This window comes from Podarcis gaigeae (genome assembly GCF_964106915.1).
Source record: "Podarcis gaigeae genome assembly, chromosome: 12".
Taxonomy (NCBI): domain Eukaryota; kingdom Metazoa; phylum Chordata; class Lepidosauria; order Squamata; family Lacertidae; genus Podarcis; species Podarcis gaigeae.
Genome location: NC_139688.1, coordinates 19,312,289 through 19,328,708, shown reverse-complemented (window position 1 = coordinate 19,328,708; position 16,420 = coordinate 19,312,289). Strand labels below are relative to the sequence as shown.

Genomic DNA, 16,420 nt, shown 5'->3' with positions numbered 1-16,420 from the left:
CTCGTGCCAGGCAGACATGGGCCAGCCCCACAAGCTCGGGGGACAGCGGGGAGGCGCAGCACCGCCATCCCACTGTTCCCCGACCTGGTTTTGGGGGGGGGGGAAATAAAGGAAAAAAATTTTTCCTTTATTTCCCCCCCCCAAAAAAGTAGGTGCGTCCTATGGGACGGAGCGTCCTAAAAATACGGTACTTACTATTTCATAATAAAGTAATTATAAAATACCGGTACTTTCTTTGTGTTTATTTGATGCCTATTAAAGAGAGTTACTTTATATATAGTCAATATAGGCACAGAGTTAATTTTTTAAACATTTTCTAATGGTGGTGTGCCTCGAGATTTTTTTCATGAAACAAGTGTGCCTTTGCCCAAAAAAGGTTGGGAAACACTGATTTAGACCACAGCGCCACCCGCGTCCCATATAGAAAACCATAGTTATACAGAATTCAATTTCTCAAGTTTCTAACACATGCATAGAACAGGGGTGGGACAACTGCAACCCATCAACTCTCTACATTCCCACCTAGGGTGGGTGGGGGTAAATACCATTATTGCCTAGAGAGCACCATTGGTCATGTGGGTGGAGGCATTTTCAGGCTGGGGAATCCCCCTGGTGAGGGAAGGGACTCTATAGAAGCTTTTGTCACTTGCTCTTACCTTGTAAACTGGTTGAAATTCTTGTGTAACAGCAAATATTATCTGAATATTATTGTCATTTAGCTTCTGAACAAGGTGTGCAATGGAGGGATAATCCTGAAGAATGAAGTTTACATTTTATATATACTTGAATTTCACACACAATAACATTCTTATATACAATTTTCTATGCAAACATAAGCAAGAGCAAACAAAAGAGTCAAAAACAATTATTTAAAAAGCAATCCATCAACTCTCATTAACAGAAGCCTCTAAGTCTCAGATTCTTCATTCTTGTCAAAGCATTACTTAAGGCTTTTTCTTGTATTTTGCCAGTTAAATAAATGTTCTCCAGTTTTTGGGTTTCAGAAAAGGAGTTTTAGCAAAGTAGGATAACTTGGTTTTAAAATAGGCAAACCAAACTTGGCATTCTTCCTCTATGAAGAAAAATGTGAAGGCTACTATATCAAAATTAAAAATCTCTACATGTTTTTACATACGAGCTCTGCTAGCACTGGTCCATGAAAGCTTACAGACCCTGCTATTTTAAAATTATAAGCTAAACTTTTAATGGGTGTTCTTCTCAAAGCATTCTTCAACATTGGGGGGGGAGTATACTGGGATTGTCTCCTATTTCTACACGTGTGTATATGTGTGTGTGAGAGAGAGAGAGGCACACATACACAATAACATACATGTAAACACAAAATTAAACATTCTCTTAAGCATACTTACATAATAATGGCTCATTGTGTACATATTGTTATCTAAATGACATCGCCCGTCATTTGGCAAGACAATTCCTCCAAGTTTCCCATCTCCAGCAAAATGAAATCCAGCATCCGTAGAAAATACCAACAACCGAGTGACATTTCTCCATCCAAGTTTTGACTTGAAAAGAAATTTTATACACACACACACACACACACACACACACACACACACACACACACACAAAAAAGCATAGATCATTGTGAAAGAATATAATAGCAGAGAAAACTGAAAAATGAGTGATCAGTATCCCCATGGATTTTTTAGCAAATATAAGCTCTCCTCCCATCACTACTGTACAGTTTTGATAGTAGCTTCAGGAACATGTGCATGACATAAAAACATAATGTGGGAAGAAGCCACCTGAACACATCCGGAAGTGACAGCTGGGATGTGTTAGCACTAGGATACAGGTGCTCCAGCTCAATTCAATGAGGTCAAGAGGCATGCAGAAATGACCATGCAACCTTTGCAACTGGAGATTGACTCAGAAAGTTTCAAAGCAGTGTACAAGGGGGAGGATTCTACTTGTACACTGAAGTCGCCTTCCCAATTCCCTCTGAAAATTGCTGGCACCAGTCATCATGGTACTTGGGCATCCAGATCAGAGTTCTGGTCCAGGGTTTTACTCTATATATTTACTAGCAAATTATGTCTGGGGAGGCGGGGTGGGGTGGGGGGTGGGGGATTTGAGCTGGGTTCTCTCAAAATACACTGCTGGCTAACAACTACTAGAACTGAAAATCAGTAGCTAGACTTTATAGGAGCAAGACCAGAAGCAGTAGACGAGAGGGTCTGCAAATCATAGACTGGTGACTGAAACTTTTTGTTGTTGTTGTTGAACAGAGAGAGAGAGTACACAGTGACTACACCTTTTGTTTCCTGTGCAAGAGCTGCAACAAACAAACCCTTATGAGTACAAATGTGGTTGAATGCCTTTTAAGGATCCCTACTGGTTTTTAACTGCTTATCAATGTACATTTTCAACATTTGTGTCCAGGAAATTAAATTAACACTTCTGATCCATTAAATCTGAATAACAGCCAAGGGTCTACAAGTCAATTGCATTTATAGTAATATCCAAAAGAAGTGAAAATACACTTACACCACAAACAGCAACCTGCATTATTGCATCAAATCCACCTTCAGGAGAATCCAGATTGCCATAAATCTGTTGGTCACCTACAAGCTTGTTGAACAGATTTCCATCGCTGGTAAAGTTGAGTACATTCCTGTAGCTAAAAGGGCTTGTACAGTTAAGGTCAACGGTGCATGGGTTCTTGAGTTTGTCTGGTGTAGTTTGTTCAACTAAAGAGCCAAAACCTGAGAGAGAGGACATACAATGGAACTCTATTAGTTCTGAGAGCAATAGAAAGCCCTATGGAGAAGGCACCAAGTTGCAGGGCAGGTTGCACTACAGCAAAAGACATTCTTTTTCATCAGGAAACAATGGGAAGCTTGGTCTACTAGGTAATGAAGTGTCCAGGAGGAAGTGGTTCTGAAGGGTCAGAACTCACCCTTAGCAAGGGTTATACGGAATGTCTTCTACACAGCAGACATGTTTGGAAACCCGGAGAGGTTATCTGGTTGTCATGTGGGTTTCTTTTGTGCATGTATTCATCCCAAAAGGAAGAATATATTGCATGGAAGGAGTGCTATGAACTGGGACCATGTAGACACTTTACTTTCTCAAGAGGCTGTATATGAAACCCAATAGGAATTCCAATGTTTACATAGAAGCCAATCAACGTTGGGTTGTATTCAACCAAGTCCTACTCAAGAGTAGATCCATTCAAACTACTCATTAGGTATGTCCAGAAACTTTAGTGGGTCTATTCTGAGGACTAGCTTTGAATATTATGTGTTAAGTTTGTACATGACTTAAGTTTTCTTCAGAACAAAAGCATTGACAATAAACTTGATTAACTTAAGTTTACTGATCCCAATTAGTCTACTCTGAGTATGCCTTAAATTTGATGCAACCTATTATAGTCCTTGCTTCCAGGTTTGCTCTATCCAAATCTGTTTTTATCCAGCAGCAATCTAATACAGAATCTATGTTATAAAAGTATGCATTTTCTTCTCCTAGTACAAACTTACTAAATCATGTTTATATTTCTGAGCACATGCATATTACATATGTATATTTTTCTTTACATTTTGACATGATGAACAGAACTTTGTCTGTAAAGAAAAGCAAGCCCTAATTTGTAATGATCTTAAACAAAATTATTACCAATTCGAAAATCTGAAGTTATATTCTTCATTTTACTCATGAGAGAAGTTCCAAGGCTTTTCACATTCTCCAAGTCATCTTTCATAGAGTAGGAGAGATCCATAAGGTAATAAAGATCAATGGGATAATCTTCAGCTCTCTTAAATTTTAATGAAAATGTCTGTGGTTCCCCTAATCCCAGAAAAAGAAATAAAAGCTTTAAAGCAAAAATTCCATAATGACACTAGACAGTAAGTACGCTAAACATGTAAGTGCACTGACACTTCCACCCTATGCTTAGTGCCTCTGTCTTGCTAGAATATATCCTTGAGCTGTGAAGCCGCCTCTTCCTTGCCTGGATGGAGGGCAAAGATCTGTGTGTGAGGTGTCAGCTTATTTTAAAACCTCTTTGGCATAGGTGGAAAATAGTTCACTGTACTAAGTCACACCTGTTGCTCCACCCACATTTGCCTTTGGCCCTGCACACCACTGGCACGTGGCCCCCAGAAGATGGCCCTTTATTCCAACATAGGGGGAGGGTTCGGGGCCTTGCCACACAAGTATAGCTCTGAGGGGAACATTGGGATCTCCTAACAAGGATACTTTGGGAGAAGCCATGACTGCTTCAAGTGGTATGATCATGAATTCAACATACAGTGCAGATGGGGCCCAAATCTACTTAGGAGGATACTTCCAATAGGATAATCCAGTTGCTGTTTCCAATAGTAAACACATTTTTTTGTACTTTTCCAGTTCCTGCTCACTAGGCACTCCAAAATATGTATCCCAGTTATCAATGCCTGGGGCACATTCTGTGTTTCCTCTGAGCAGTTCCAAAGCACTTTCAGGGTGAAGAAAAACATTTTTGACCCCAAATCAATCTTAAACCATTTATGCATGTACCAAAATTGTTTTGAAAGCCGCAATATTATGGAAATTATCCCACACCATGTTTCCTGAAGACTGGTCATTTAAGAGCTTCAGATGCATTTCTTGAATAGGGTAAGTTGAATGTTCATGTGCAAAAGTGTCTGTCAAAAGGAATTTGAGTTGCCGTTCTGACCAATGCTGCTCAAGGCAATATACTTAGGTGGGGAAACCACTAGAAAATCAAGGTACAATGGCTTGATCAAGGTACAATGTTCCCACCTGTTGAAGCTGGATCTATCTATCTGTCATCTATCTATCATCTATATCTATCTATCATCTATCTATATCTATCTATCTATCTATCTATCTATCTATCTATCTAATCTATCATCTATCTATCTATCTATCTATCTATCATCTATCTATCTATCTATCTATCTATCTATCTATCTATCTATCATCTATCTATCTATCTATCTATCTATCTATCTATCTATCTATCATCTATCTATCTATCTATCTATCTATCTATCTATCTATCTATCTATCATCTATATCTATATAATCATCTATCTATCTATCTATCTATCTATCTATCTATCTATCTATCTATCATCTATCTATCTATCTATCTATCTATCTATCTATCTATCATCTATCTAAATGTTTTGACAGTTCTAGTCAATTTCTTGAATAATGGTGAGAACATAAGGAAAAAGACATCACTGTTAATCTGACATCCTTACCTATTCGCAGCTTTAATTGTACTTGCTGTGGTTGAATCTGAGTAATGTCTTCCGGTTTAAGATTCTCAGCCACCCCTTTGACACGATTGGTTACTTTCTTGTTTTTCAACATAGCTTGTGAGCTGCTGGGATTTTCTATTTCATCTGGAGGGCAGCCCTTAGTTTTTAAAACTTCCAAATCATCACATCGTGTTGAAGTAGTTTCTCCTTCTTGAAAGAAGGTCTAGCAAACATAAACAAAATCAGGTTCTAAATTGTTCATAGTAGGTTCATCTCCAACTATACTACCACGGTGGTTCATTCAGCATACAATTCAAAACACCACTGACATTGTAAAAACCAAATCTGATTTTCATTTTGTATTGTTATATTAGTTGCACGAGGGGATCACCTTCAGTAAAGGTATGTTTTCAGAAATGCAAAGATACACACAGCATGGTACAGCAAAGTCTAATGGTTAATTTTGTACTAAACTGTAATATTGTTCCAAATGTTATCTTAGCTGTTTTACTATTTTTAATAGCTCCTTGGAAGATGATTGAAAGCAGCAAAAAATGGAATGGAATTCAGCAATGTTTTAGTGATGAGCAGTTCAGAGTAAACTAGCTTGACAGTAGTTTTCAAGAAAGATGCTGAAGTGGGCTTGGTAGGTTTCAAAGCTACCACCTGTCCCTGCAAGGAAGCCCTGGGGGAAGGGTCGAGATGCAAGGGCCTAGCAGAGCTAGCAAAAACAGGAGATAGCTGCAGGATGGGCAGGGCAGACTGTAAGGGCACAGACTCAGAAAGGGAGTCATGACACCGGTGTGGGCGTGGGTCACGGTTGCAACCACAATCTACAAGGAGAGGAGGAGAATGAAAGAGATGTGAGGCAGACTCAGAGAGGAAGAAGTCCTGGCGTTTGAAAGAAAGGGCTCTTGCTTCCAGCAGAGGGTTGTGTGATGCAGCAGTAAAGCCAAAACCAGCTGGGCTCTTGCCTGGAGCCAAGTGCCAGAGAGGCAGAGGAGACATGGCAGGAACTGAACTCGAGAGACAACACAGCCAGAAAAACAGCACGGTTGTGGGACAAAATTAAGTGTTTAGTCCAGGCACAAAAAGAAAGACCCAACAGCAAATCTGATGGGGGGGGGCTGCACATTGTCATTGTTAGTGTGCCTGCAACTGTGAGGAAGAGACCAAAACTAGGAAGGTTTTATACATAATTTTAGTGAGATCACTTTTGAAGGGAGGGAGGGAGTAATGCATTCATTTGATGAAGAGCTACCCCATCATAGCTCTCAGTCCTGGAGGACCTGCCCCCTGCCTTGCAAGCATTTTTTTACCTGGCCTGAGAGCTACAAAAGCTGAGGCTGCTGAACAGAATCTTGGGTTGGGATGGTTTCGGGGGGAGAAGCAAGGAGTTGTTGCTGTTGATTTATTATATCTTTATTTTAGATATTGTTGTGCTATATGTGGAAACTGTTCTGTTAGCTTGTGGTTTTTTAAAAATGATTTATTCATTGTTTACGACTCCTGTTGTTATGTATTTTTTCATGCTGTAAGCTGCCTTGAGCATGGTTAGAAGGAAGAAAGGCAGCATACAAACAAAATTATGTATGTATGTATGTATGTATGTATGTATGTACTGTATGTATGTATGTATGTATGTATGTGTACCTTCAAGTGTGGAGGATGCCAAAAGTTAGATTCTTTCCTCTTGGAAATAAGTACACAATACACATGTGTAGCATCTTGATAAGAACATACACTAGTGGCCAAAATTGTATTTCCATTGATATATAATTTTATGGTATTACTCCCAAAAAAGTGGTATTATTAGCCATCATTGCCAAAACAAGATGACACCTGACTGGCTCTCTAAACATTCCTTTTTTCGGGTTATTTGGCTATAACCTTTGATAGAATATAGATAATGGAACAATCTTTGTTGCATTACATTCTCCATTAAATTATCTTTCCATTGATATATAATTTTAAGGTATTACTTAAAAAACAACAACCAACCCTCAAAAATACACGTTCTCCAAAAAGGTTTCCACAATTTTGGTCACTAGTATAGGAAGCTGAATGCCCCCCCCCCCCCCCGGTCAGAATCGTTGTCCATCTAGCCCAGAGTTCTCTTGCTTGGGCTGATAGCATTTCTCTGGGGTCTGAGGAAGAGGTGTTTCACATCAGCTACTTTTTAAACAAGAGATGCCAAGGGCTGGGCCTGGGACCCTCTCCATGCAAACCATAGGACTCTGCCACTCAGCTATGGCTCGTTCCCCCTATTTTAAATATATAGGAGCCCCAGAGGAAAATGCCAGACAGGTTCCTGAGGAAGTACACTCAAAGCAGCCCATCGGAGACCCAGAATGGAACAGTGAGTCATTGCTGTCTGCTGGTTTACATGACCACACGACCAAACAGCCAATACCTGACACTTTGCATGTAAAATCCAATGAAGAACCATTATTATATGCTACAGCACAAAAGCAATTTGTGTTTTATCACTTTCACACACATGTATGGGGCTGGAAGTAATTTCTGTAAGAGGATGACCAGGAGGACAGGAACTGCTCTTTGCTGTATCTGTTAGACAGCCCAGTTCATACATTGTATTTATCCCCTGAAGTTTAGTGGGAAAACACCAGTGAACAAAACAACAAACCAAGTACAAATTGTGCAAACTAGCAGTGGTACTGGAGAGGAACTATTAGAATTAACAAGCAGTGGAAAAACAAAGAGGGGTCAAGTTACCGTAAGTTTTGCCTTTTCTGGCTTCAACATACAACATACCATACTACTGTAATTTATTTGACTTCTTCACTGTAAGGTTCCAAGGCAATCTGCAGGAATTTACTATTCAACAGTTTAAAACAAATTATGCTCACAGCAGTAGAGTGGGTCCTGAAAATATACACCTCGGGTGTCAAAGGCCAGGGCAAAGTGGCAAAGCAGAATACAGGTATTTTATTTTGGAGGGTGGAAACACAGGAAGCTATTCATGGTTCAGTGGAAACTGTAGCTGTCAGAAGAAGGGCTCTAGCCTAGTCTTCTCTTCAACATTTTGCTTTTATCATTAAAAAAAATTATATCCCACTCTTTGTCTGTAGACTTTAGGATGGGTTATGGCAATCAAAAACAAAACTATTAATCACAATTAAAAAAACAAGTTATGTACATTATGTCTTCTCAGTATCTCATGAGTCAAAAGGCCTGTAAAAGATGGGCATTTTCAGTTATCTCTGTGCATGGAATTTTGTTATTTTTGCTGCTGTTGTTTTGGAGAAGTATTCAAGCATGCAAGTCCTGATCTGCAGTCTGAAATAGTACATTCCATACAGAGGTTTAACCACCTCTGTGAAACTGGGCCTAAGGATTGTATCAGAACTTAGGAGTCAGGACATTCCAGAAGTCAAACTAGATTTAAAACGCACAGAAAATTCTGTTTCCCTGTCCACCTGCTTTGTCTGCAGCTAAAGTTACTGTCCTTCTAATATCACCAGGAGAATATAATTAAATCCAGACAGACAGACTCCGGAGTGGAATGATTTTAAATAACTATGAGGGAAAACTTGGAAGGGGGCAGATAGCAATTGCTTCTAGATAATCAGGGCAACGTGAATCATTTCAGAGAATTTGCCTCTCTACCTCCTTCAACTGGAATTCAAGAGACCTCAGACTATTTCATGCATACAAGTCAACTACTTATGTCCACATGACAAACACCCCTGTCCCTGTGTAGGGAAGGGGGCATGAAAAACAGCAGTGTTAACTAAGCTATATATGGATACAGCCAGTGGTGCCAATCTGATCATTACAGTTGGAAAGTAGAAGAGTTGGGGCGGGGAGAAATGGAGAACAGTGACAGCATGCTATTTGATAGATAACTTGTAAATAAGTCAATATATTTCAACTGATGCATAAGGGACACACTTATTTCTATTCCCAATGGAGTATTAAAAGAGAGAAATGGCAAGGAATCTTCCTTGCAAATCTGCCTGTTTGTGTACAACTCAGCTGCACTTTCTCTCCTGCTGGTCACGGGCGAGGTGGAATCCCTTCCCTGCAAATTGAATTTGTGGACAAAGCACCAAGTGAGGAATCTCTTTACCCTCAAATTGCACCAGGGTGTTTTTATTCTGCTGTGTGAAACAAACAGATCCATTCCATCTCCAAATCCTCTGGCACATGCAGAGGAGTTGGGAAATAAGGCAAAGGTGTTTCACCCAGATACAAACAGGGAAACTCAAATGCACTAAGAGAAGGTCTTGCTCTTGCTACTTCCTATTGTGTATTCCAGCCCAGGTTAACAGATGATTCTTTCAAGCAGGTGAAACACAGGGTCATTTGTTGACCTACTGGTGGGCTGGAGCAAAGATAAATTTTGAGCACCGCCCAGCCCAGCCCAGGTGAGTAAATGGCCCTGTCACTCTCCTGGAGAAAGCAGTCTTTCACCTTGCACATTACAGGAACATCAAAGCAGCGCAGGAGTCCTGCTACCCATTTAATTGTCACAACAATCCTGAGAGGTAATTAGGTTGAGAGTGTGTAACATAACCAAGGTCGCCCCCAGAGCTTTATGGTCTGAGTAGAGAGTAGAACCAGAGTCTCTGCATTCATATTCCAGCACTAACTATTAAACCATACTGGCTCTCAAAAACTTCTCCATCTGCACAAAAGCATCTTCCAAAGGCACCAGGGGCTCATTAAAACAAGGAAGCTTATTTCTGACAAAAAATATTTTGCTGGTCTTAATGCTGCTGCCAGCACTGTTTCCTACCAGTTCCAGAATAACAGTGACAACAACAACAACAACAAACTTAACCCCCAAGCTAGGAATTGTTAATCACAAAGCCAATCTTAAACATACACGACAGCCTCCACATCTCCACCACCAAAATTTTAACTGCAGCAGACTTATTGTTCACATTTGCTCTGCAATTTGTAGAGTCTAACACTGACCAAAGAAACCTGTAGCTTTCATTTGCAGCTTATTTATCAATGCAAAGGAGTGTATCATAAAAAGTTATTGAATGTATAAGAATAGCTACAGATAAAATGAAATAGGAAACAAAATATTGCAAATGAAGTATATTTTTTAAAAATACGTACTGCGCTTTTGCACCATCCACAATTTGGTCCAGCTTGTATACAATCAGCACATGATTTAGCATTAGCTTTTATACAATTGCTCCCACCTATAAGAAAATGCAAAGGTTTTTTTTAAAAGAAATGACAACACATACCTAACTTAATGTACTGTATAAGTAAATGTCTTACTAGCCATAAACTGAGGTTCAAACTAATCATTATATCTATAATTAACATATGATTGCAAATGTTGCTTAACAATCAATTCCACAAGTGCTCAGAGCCTAGAGGGAAAGTTGGAGCACCAATGCACATTTCTTCTGTGCCAATCATAACTCATTAATTAGGACTGCTTCACATGCCATGGAACAATTCTCCACATAAGTAAAACCATGAAAACCACAACAGTCATGCATGACAAATTGCACATGCATTCATTGCACTGCTCACACATGATGAAAAGATGACGCTAATCTAGATTTTCCAGTGTATGTACAAACAGTAAAATAGATGCAGGTAGATTCCAAACATAAAGGATGAAACGGCGGAACGTAAAGACGTTCTGCAAGAGAAATTGCACCTGCATCTATTTCACTGCATGTTCGGAAACATTAACATTTCAAATGACCTGACGTGGGACAAGAGTACAATTTCAAGCTGTAGATGCAGTTAGTTCAGCATCCTTCAGATGTGGCTACACTAGAGAAATAAGAGTGTGGTTCTGAAGATACAGCTCAATCTCTTCTCTAGGGCAAACACTTCCTCTTTGCCAACAGTTTCAGAGACATGAGCAAAGAGGTTAAACCTATATGGATTAATGTTTGAAAGTGAAACAGGCAGCATTTGTCCCTGAATCAGTTTCAAAACAAGCAAAGCAAGCTTACACTAGATAGCTCTGTAATTAATAGGTCACCTGCACTGTAGAATCGAAAAACAGTCTATGCTTTCTAAACCTGTACATATTTCCATTTACCTTGTTGGGCAGATCCGCAGACCACAAAACAGCTTAATAATCCAATCCAGATGAGAAACTTGAAATTTGCCTGTAAAATAAAATATAAATAATTGAACTAGTTAACTATTTCTCTCCCTTTGTTACAAGCACTTATGTCAAGAGTATATACACAGAACTGTCAACTGCATTGTAAAAAGAAGGTTATACTTATACAATCACTGTTTAAAATGTTGGAGTAAAAGCAGAATGAATACTATATTCTGTACTTCTGGAAGCAAAGCTCTACAGATCAGAAATAGGCACAAAAAACACAGCATAGAAAAACAGAGACAAACACACAGATCTCATGTAACAGTATTTTTTCTTTAATTGTATTTGCATGTTTGCATATGAATTACTACTTTGAGCTTTATTCAAGTTTGTAGTATTGTATAGTTTAATTGTGGAAAGGTATTCAATATACATATAAAAAACTAGAAAAGAATTTGCAACATCCCCACATCACTGCAGTGATTCCAACTATAAATTTAAATACAGTGTTCAGCTGTAGAAACTAACTGAATAATACCTCTTTTATCACAAGTACATGAAGCACAGGGAAAATGTGGGTGTGACCTTTTTTTTTTTAAAAAAAGAATTTGTTATGGGTCAATACAGTGGTACCTTGGGTTAAGTACTTAATTCGTTCCGGAGGTCTGTTCTTAACCTGAAATTGTTCTTAACCTGAAGCACGACTTTATCTAATGGGGCCTCCAGCTGCTGCCGCGCAGCTGGAGCACGATTTCTGTTCTCATCTTGAAGCAAAGTTCTTAACCTGAAGCACTATTTCTGGGTTAGCAGAGTCTGTAACCTGAAGCGCATGTAACCTGAGGTACCAATGTATTAGGGGCTCTTGCATGAGAAAACGAATCTCAATTTCACCCAACTTGGCTTGCTTTTATTGACATCTTAATTCCATGCATTTCTGACCAAGGAACCACGTCAAAAGATCAGGGGGATGCTGGAGACATAGTGTATCTTGATTTCAGTAAGGCTTTTGACATAGTCTACCACCATAGTCTGAGCAGAGGTTGGATGGCCATCTATCATGGATGCTTTAGTTGAGATTCCTGCGTTACAAGAGGTTGGACTAGATGGCCCTCAGGGTACCTTCCAACTCTACAATTCTATGATGTGATGGGAACATATATAGTTTCAGCAGACTGCAAAGCACTTTGGACTGAGATGGTCTGTTTTCCAAAGCACCATAATGCATTTTAAACCAAATATTGTAGTTGAGGCAGATCTCTAATACATTTTTGGTGACACAATAATTAGTCATGCTTTGTCACCACTTGGGTAGATGCTTACAGCCTATGCCTCACTGTCTTGTACTTGCTAAATTATACCAAAGAACAGCCAATCTAGTCATTCTTCTTCCTAGTTATTTTGGCTACAATCCAATCTACATGCACAGAAAGGTTCCACAGCAAGCTATAAAAGCCATAAAGACTTTTTGGTTTACGTTATTCTGCAACTGATGAGAGGAGAATCTTGGGAGGGGAGGGCTGCAGCATTTCTTTGCTGGGTTCCAACCAATGTTATCAGAACTAGTGTGATACTAAATTTTTACTTTCATAAACTTCATTTCATGCAATTCCACCGGCTTCTATGCCATATATCAACGTGACTAAATTGCCATTTGCATGCAGGTGGCGCTGTGGGTTAAAGCCTCAGCACCTAGGACTTGCCGATCGAAAGGTCAGCGGTTCGAATCCCTGCGGCGGGGTGCGCTCCCGCTGCTCGGTCCCAGCGCCTGCCAACCTAGCAGTTCGAAAGCACCTCCGGGTGCAAGTAGATAAATAGGGACCGCTTACCAGCGGGAAGGTAAACGGCGTTTCCGTGTGCGGCTCTGGCTCGCCAGAGCAGCGATGTCACGCTGGCCACGTGACTCGGAAGTGTCTCCGGACAGCGCTGGCCCCTGGCCTCTTAAGTGAGATGGGCGCACAACCCCAGAGTCTGTCAAGACTGGCCCGTACGGGCAGGGGTACCTTTACCTTTACCTTTACAATACAACACGTAGCATCAGAGTGTGACCTGCAGTCCCAATTTTAAATCTCACTTCAACAAGGCAGCCTCAGCTCTTCTTACATGGCTACGGTAAGGATTACATATGAAGTTCTTCAAACACTCTAGAGCAGTGTTTCCCAACCTTGTGCCTCCAGCTGTTTTTGAACTACAACTCCCATCATCCCTGACTAGCAAGACCAGTGGCAAGGGATGATGGGAACTGTAGTCCAAAAACAGCTGTAGGCACAAGGTTGGGAAACACTGCTCTAGAGCACTATATAAATAGCAATTAGCACACACTTTTAAACTATCATAATTCCAAACAATCACTAACAGATGAGTACTTAATAGAGCGGCGTAATGCCCAAATACATACAATATTACTTATACCAAGAAATGTTTTGGTATTTTTATAGTTACCAGTAACATTCTTAATCTGAGTTTTGTCAACAATGTTAGGAGCTGTGTAAATCCATCTTTAAAACTGGGTAATGCCACATCCAACGGGACGCAGGTGGCGCTGTGGGTTAAAGCCTCAGCGCCTAGGACTTGCCGATCGAAAGGTCGGCGGTTCGAATCCCTGCGGCGGGGTGCGCTCCCGCTGCTCGGTCCCAGCGCCTGCCAACCTAGCAGTTCGAAAGCAGCTCCGGGTGCAAGTAGATAAATAGGGACCGCTTACCAGCGGGAAGGTAAACGGCGTTTCCGTGTGCGGCTCTGGCTCTCCAGAGCAGCGATGTCACGCTGGCCACGTGACCCGGAAGTGTCTTCGGACAGCGCTGGCCCCTGGCCTCTTAAGTGAGATGGGCGCACAACCCCAGAGTCTGTCAAGACTGGCCCGTATGGGCAGGGGTACCTTTACCTTTACCTTTACCTTTAATGCCACATCCCAATACAGTCGTACCTTGGTTCTAGAACGGAATCCATCCCGGAAGTCCGTTTGACTTCCAAAAACATTTGAAAACCAAGGCGTGGCTTCCAATTGGCTGCAGGAGCTTCCTGCACTCAATCGGAAGCTGTGTTGGACGTTTGGCTTCCAAAATATGTTCGCAAACCGGAAGACTCACTTCTGGGTTTGCGGCATTCAGGAGCCAAAACATTGGAGTTTCAATGCATTTGAGAACCAAGGTACGACTGTAGAGTCTTTGAAAAATTCCTATTATTATTATTAAACCTGAAATCTCTTCCATTTACTGTATACATGTTTTGAAGCCTTCTTGTCCAGTGTTGGAAGAGATGTAAATAAACCTCAAACTGTAATACAATCTATAGTGCACAGAGCAGGGTTAAACACAACATAGTTAATAAGATTAAACAGTGTGTGAGTTTTTCAATAGTTAACTAAAAATCAATCAATCAATCAATCAATCACATGTTAAACTCAAGGGGATAAGAGTCAATGTGCCTTTTCCCTTAGAACAATCCACACATGTTCTGAATACACAATAACTGTCCTTGCTCATTTCACCTCACTGCCAGCATCATATCTAAAATAATAAAATGATCTCATAGGGCTTTGACTTTTATATTCTATGCATGGAATTGGTTCTTGTCTATAAAACCAAATGTCATAATAAATAAATATTTAAGGCACACACAAAAAGCTACACTCGCAACGCCCAGGCTTAGTTTTGTGTTCCCCCCAGCAGACCCCCCCCTGCCTGCCCCTCCTCTCCGCTGCTACCTGTGCCATGGCCACGGTTGAGCTTGGGCTCCTCCCCAACCCTTGTCCGGTGGCTTCGAGAAGTTGGTGGCGGGGCTGAGCCTGCTTCCTCCGCCTCGCCTTTTCTTATGGCTTAAGACAGGTATTTCTACACATTGTGTAACAACTGATTAATCTTTAATACTTTAGTTAGTCTAGTTTAGTTTAGTTAGACAGGTATTTGTACATATTGTTTAACAACTGATTAATCTTTAATATTTTAGTTAATCTATAAGACTTTAGCAGCAACAGCAATAACAGCTACAATAATAAATTAGGCGGTGATTCCATGCACAATGCTTTAAGAAATATACCCTTGTCCAGCTTTCCTCTCTACTTTAAAATAATACTTTGCCTTTCCTTGTAACTGCAATAGCAAACACATTCCTCCCTTATATATCTTTTCCAGCATTGCCTGCACAGTTATTTGTATAAATTTAGATTATGGTTTCTTAGGACCATTCAGGTTCCCCCTGATTTATAGTCACACATTACAATGTTAGTAAGGGAAATGATGTGGCTTTCAGAGAACACAAAGGGAAGTTCAAAAGGAGCTGTCAGATGTGTAGATGGGGCTCTATAGAAAGCAGAACTGCATAATTGCCAGCTCCCAATTCAAAACCACAAGTTCAGCAACCTGTGAAATTGATTTAAAAGCTGTCAGGAATAATATATAAAATATTGTCAGTTTCTGAGCCTCTGGAATACACTGTAGTCACTGTAAAAGTTTGGTTGTTGTGATCAAATATGTTTTAATAATTAATAGCTAAATTCAGTAATATTGCACCTTTACATATATTCAACCTGAAACTCCCTCTTAGTTTTAAAATAACCTGCCAGATGGGCGGAGTATAAATAATAAAATTGTTGTTGCTGCTGCTCATGTTTAAACCTAGATCTATCATTAGTTCATGACCCATTGAACATCCATCAGCCTATCTACACTTGCACTAATCCTTTTGTTACAAAAAGCCCTGTGAGGGCATGTGAAAAGCTCAGTGGAGCAGCAATGAAGCTATTATCCAAGGCCCTACCATCAGCCTGCAAAAGTCATACACCAGAGATCATTGTGTTCCCTGTTATCAGTTTGCTAGCTGTAGCTGGGCCTGGGGACATCCTATTCCATAATAATAATTTTACTATTTATACCCCGCCCATCTGACTGGGTCGCCTGAGCCGCTCTGGGCGGCTTTCAACATACCATATAAAAACATAATAAAACATTAAATATTTAAAAGCTTCCCTATACAGGGCTGCCTTCAGATGTCTTCCAAAGGTTGTTATATATAGCTACGTATTTACTGTATTTATGTGAATTTAAATGAGCCTTAGAAAGCACTGCTAATAACAAGGCCAGTGGAAGTGATATTCCAGCTGAACTATTTAAAATTTAAAAAGATGATGCTG

The 16,420-nt window shown here is 40.2% G+C and overlaps 1 protein-coding gene and 1 long non-coding RNA gene across 2 annotated transcripts in view; one reads left to right on the top strand and one right to left on the bottom strand.

The window, feature by feature from the left end:
* ITGB1 (integrin subunit beta 1) overlaps positions 1-15,089 on the bottom strand; it is a 39,795-nt gene extending 24,706 nt beyond the window's left edge. Inside the window, exons 1-8 of the mRNA XM_083704860.1 lie at positions 14,996-15,089; positions 11,284-11,353; positions 10,332-10,417; positions 5,238-5,460; positions 3,643-3,813; positions 2,512-2,729; positions 1,371-1,526; positions 657-752 (exon numbers count right to left, since the gene is read on the bottom strand). Coding sequence (XP_083560986.1) covers positions 657-752; positions 1,371-1,526; positions 2,512-2,729; positions 3,643-3,813; positions 5,238-5,460; positions 10,332-10,417; positions 11,284-11,353; positions 14,996-15,004 — 1,029 coding nt within the window. The 5' untranslated portion in view covers positions 15,005-15,089. The remainder of the gene's footprint in view (positions 1-656; positions 753-1,370; positions 1,527-2,511; positions 2,730-3,642; positions 3,814-5,237; positions 5,461-10,331; positions 10,418-11,283; positions 11,354-14,995) is intronic.
* On the top strand, positions 6,753-8,401 carry LOC310828130. The gene is made up of 2 exons (XR_014556704.1): positions 6,753-6,864; positions 6,898-8,401. It is a non-coding gene; the product is annotated as an uncharacterized lncRNA (long non-coding RNA).
* Positions 15,090-16,420: the final 1,331 nt, after the last annotated feature.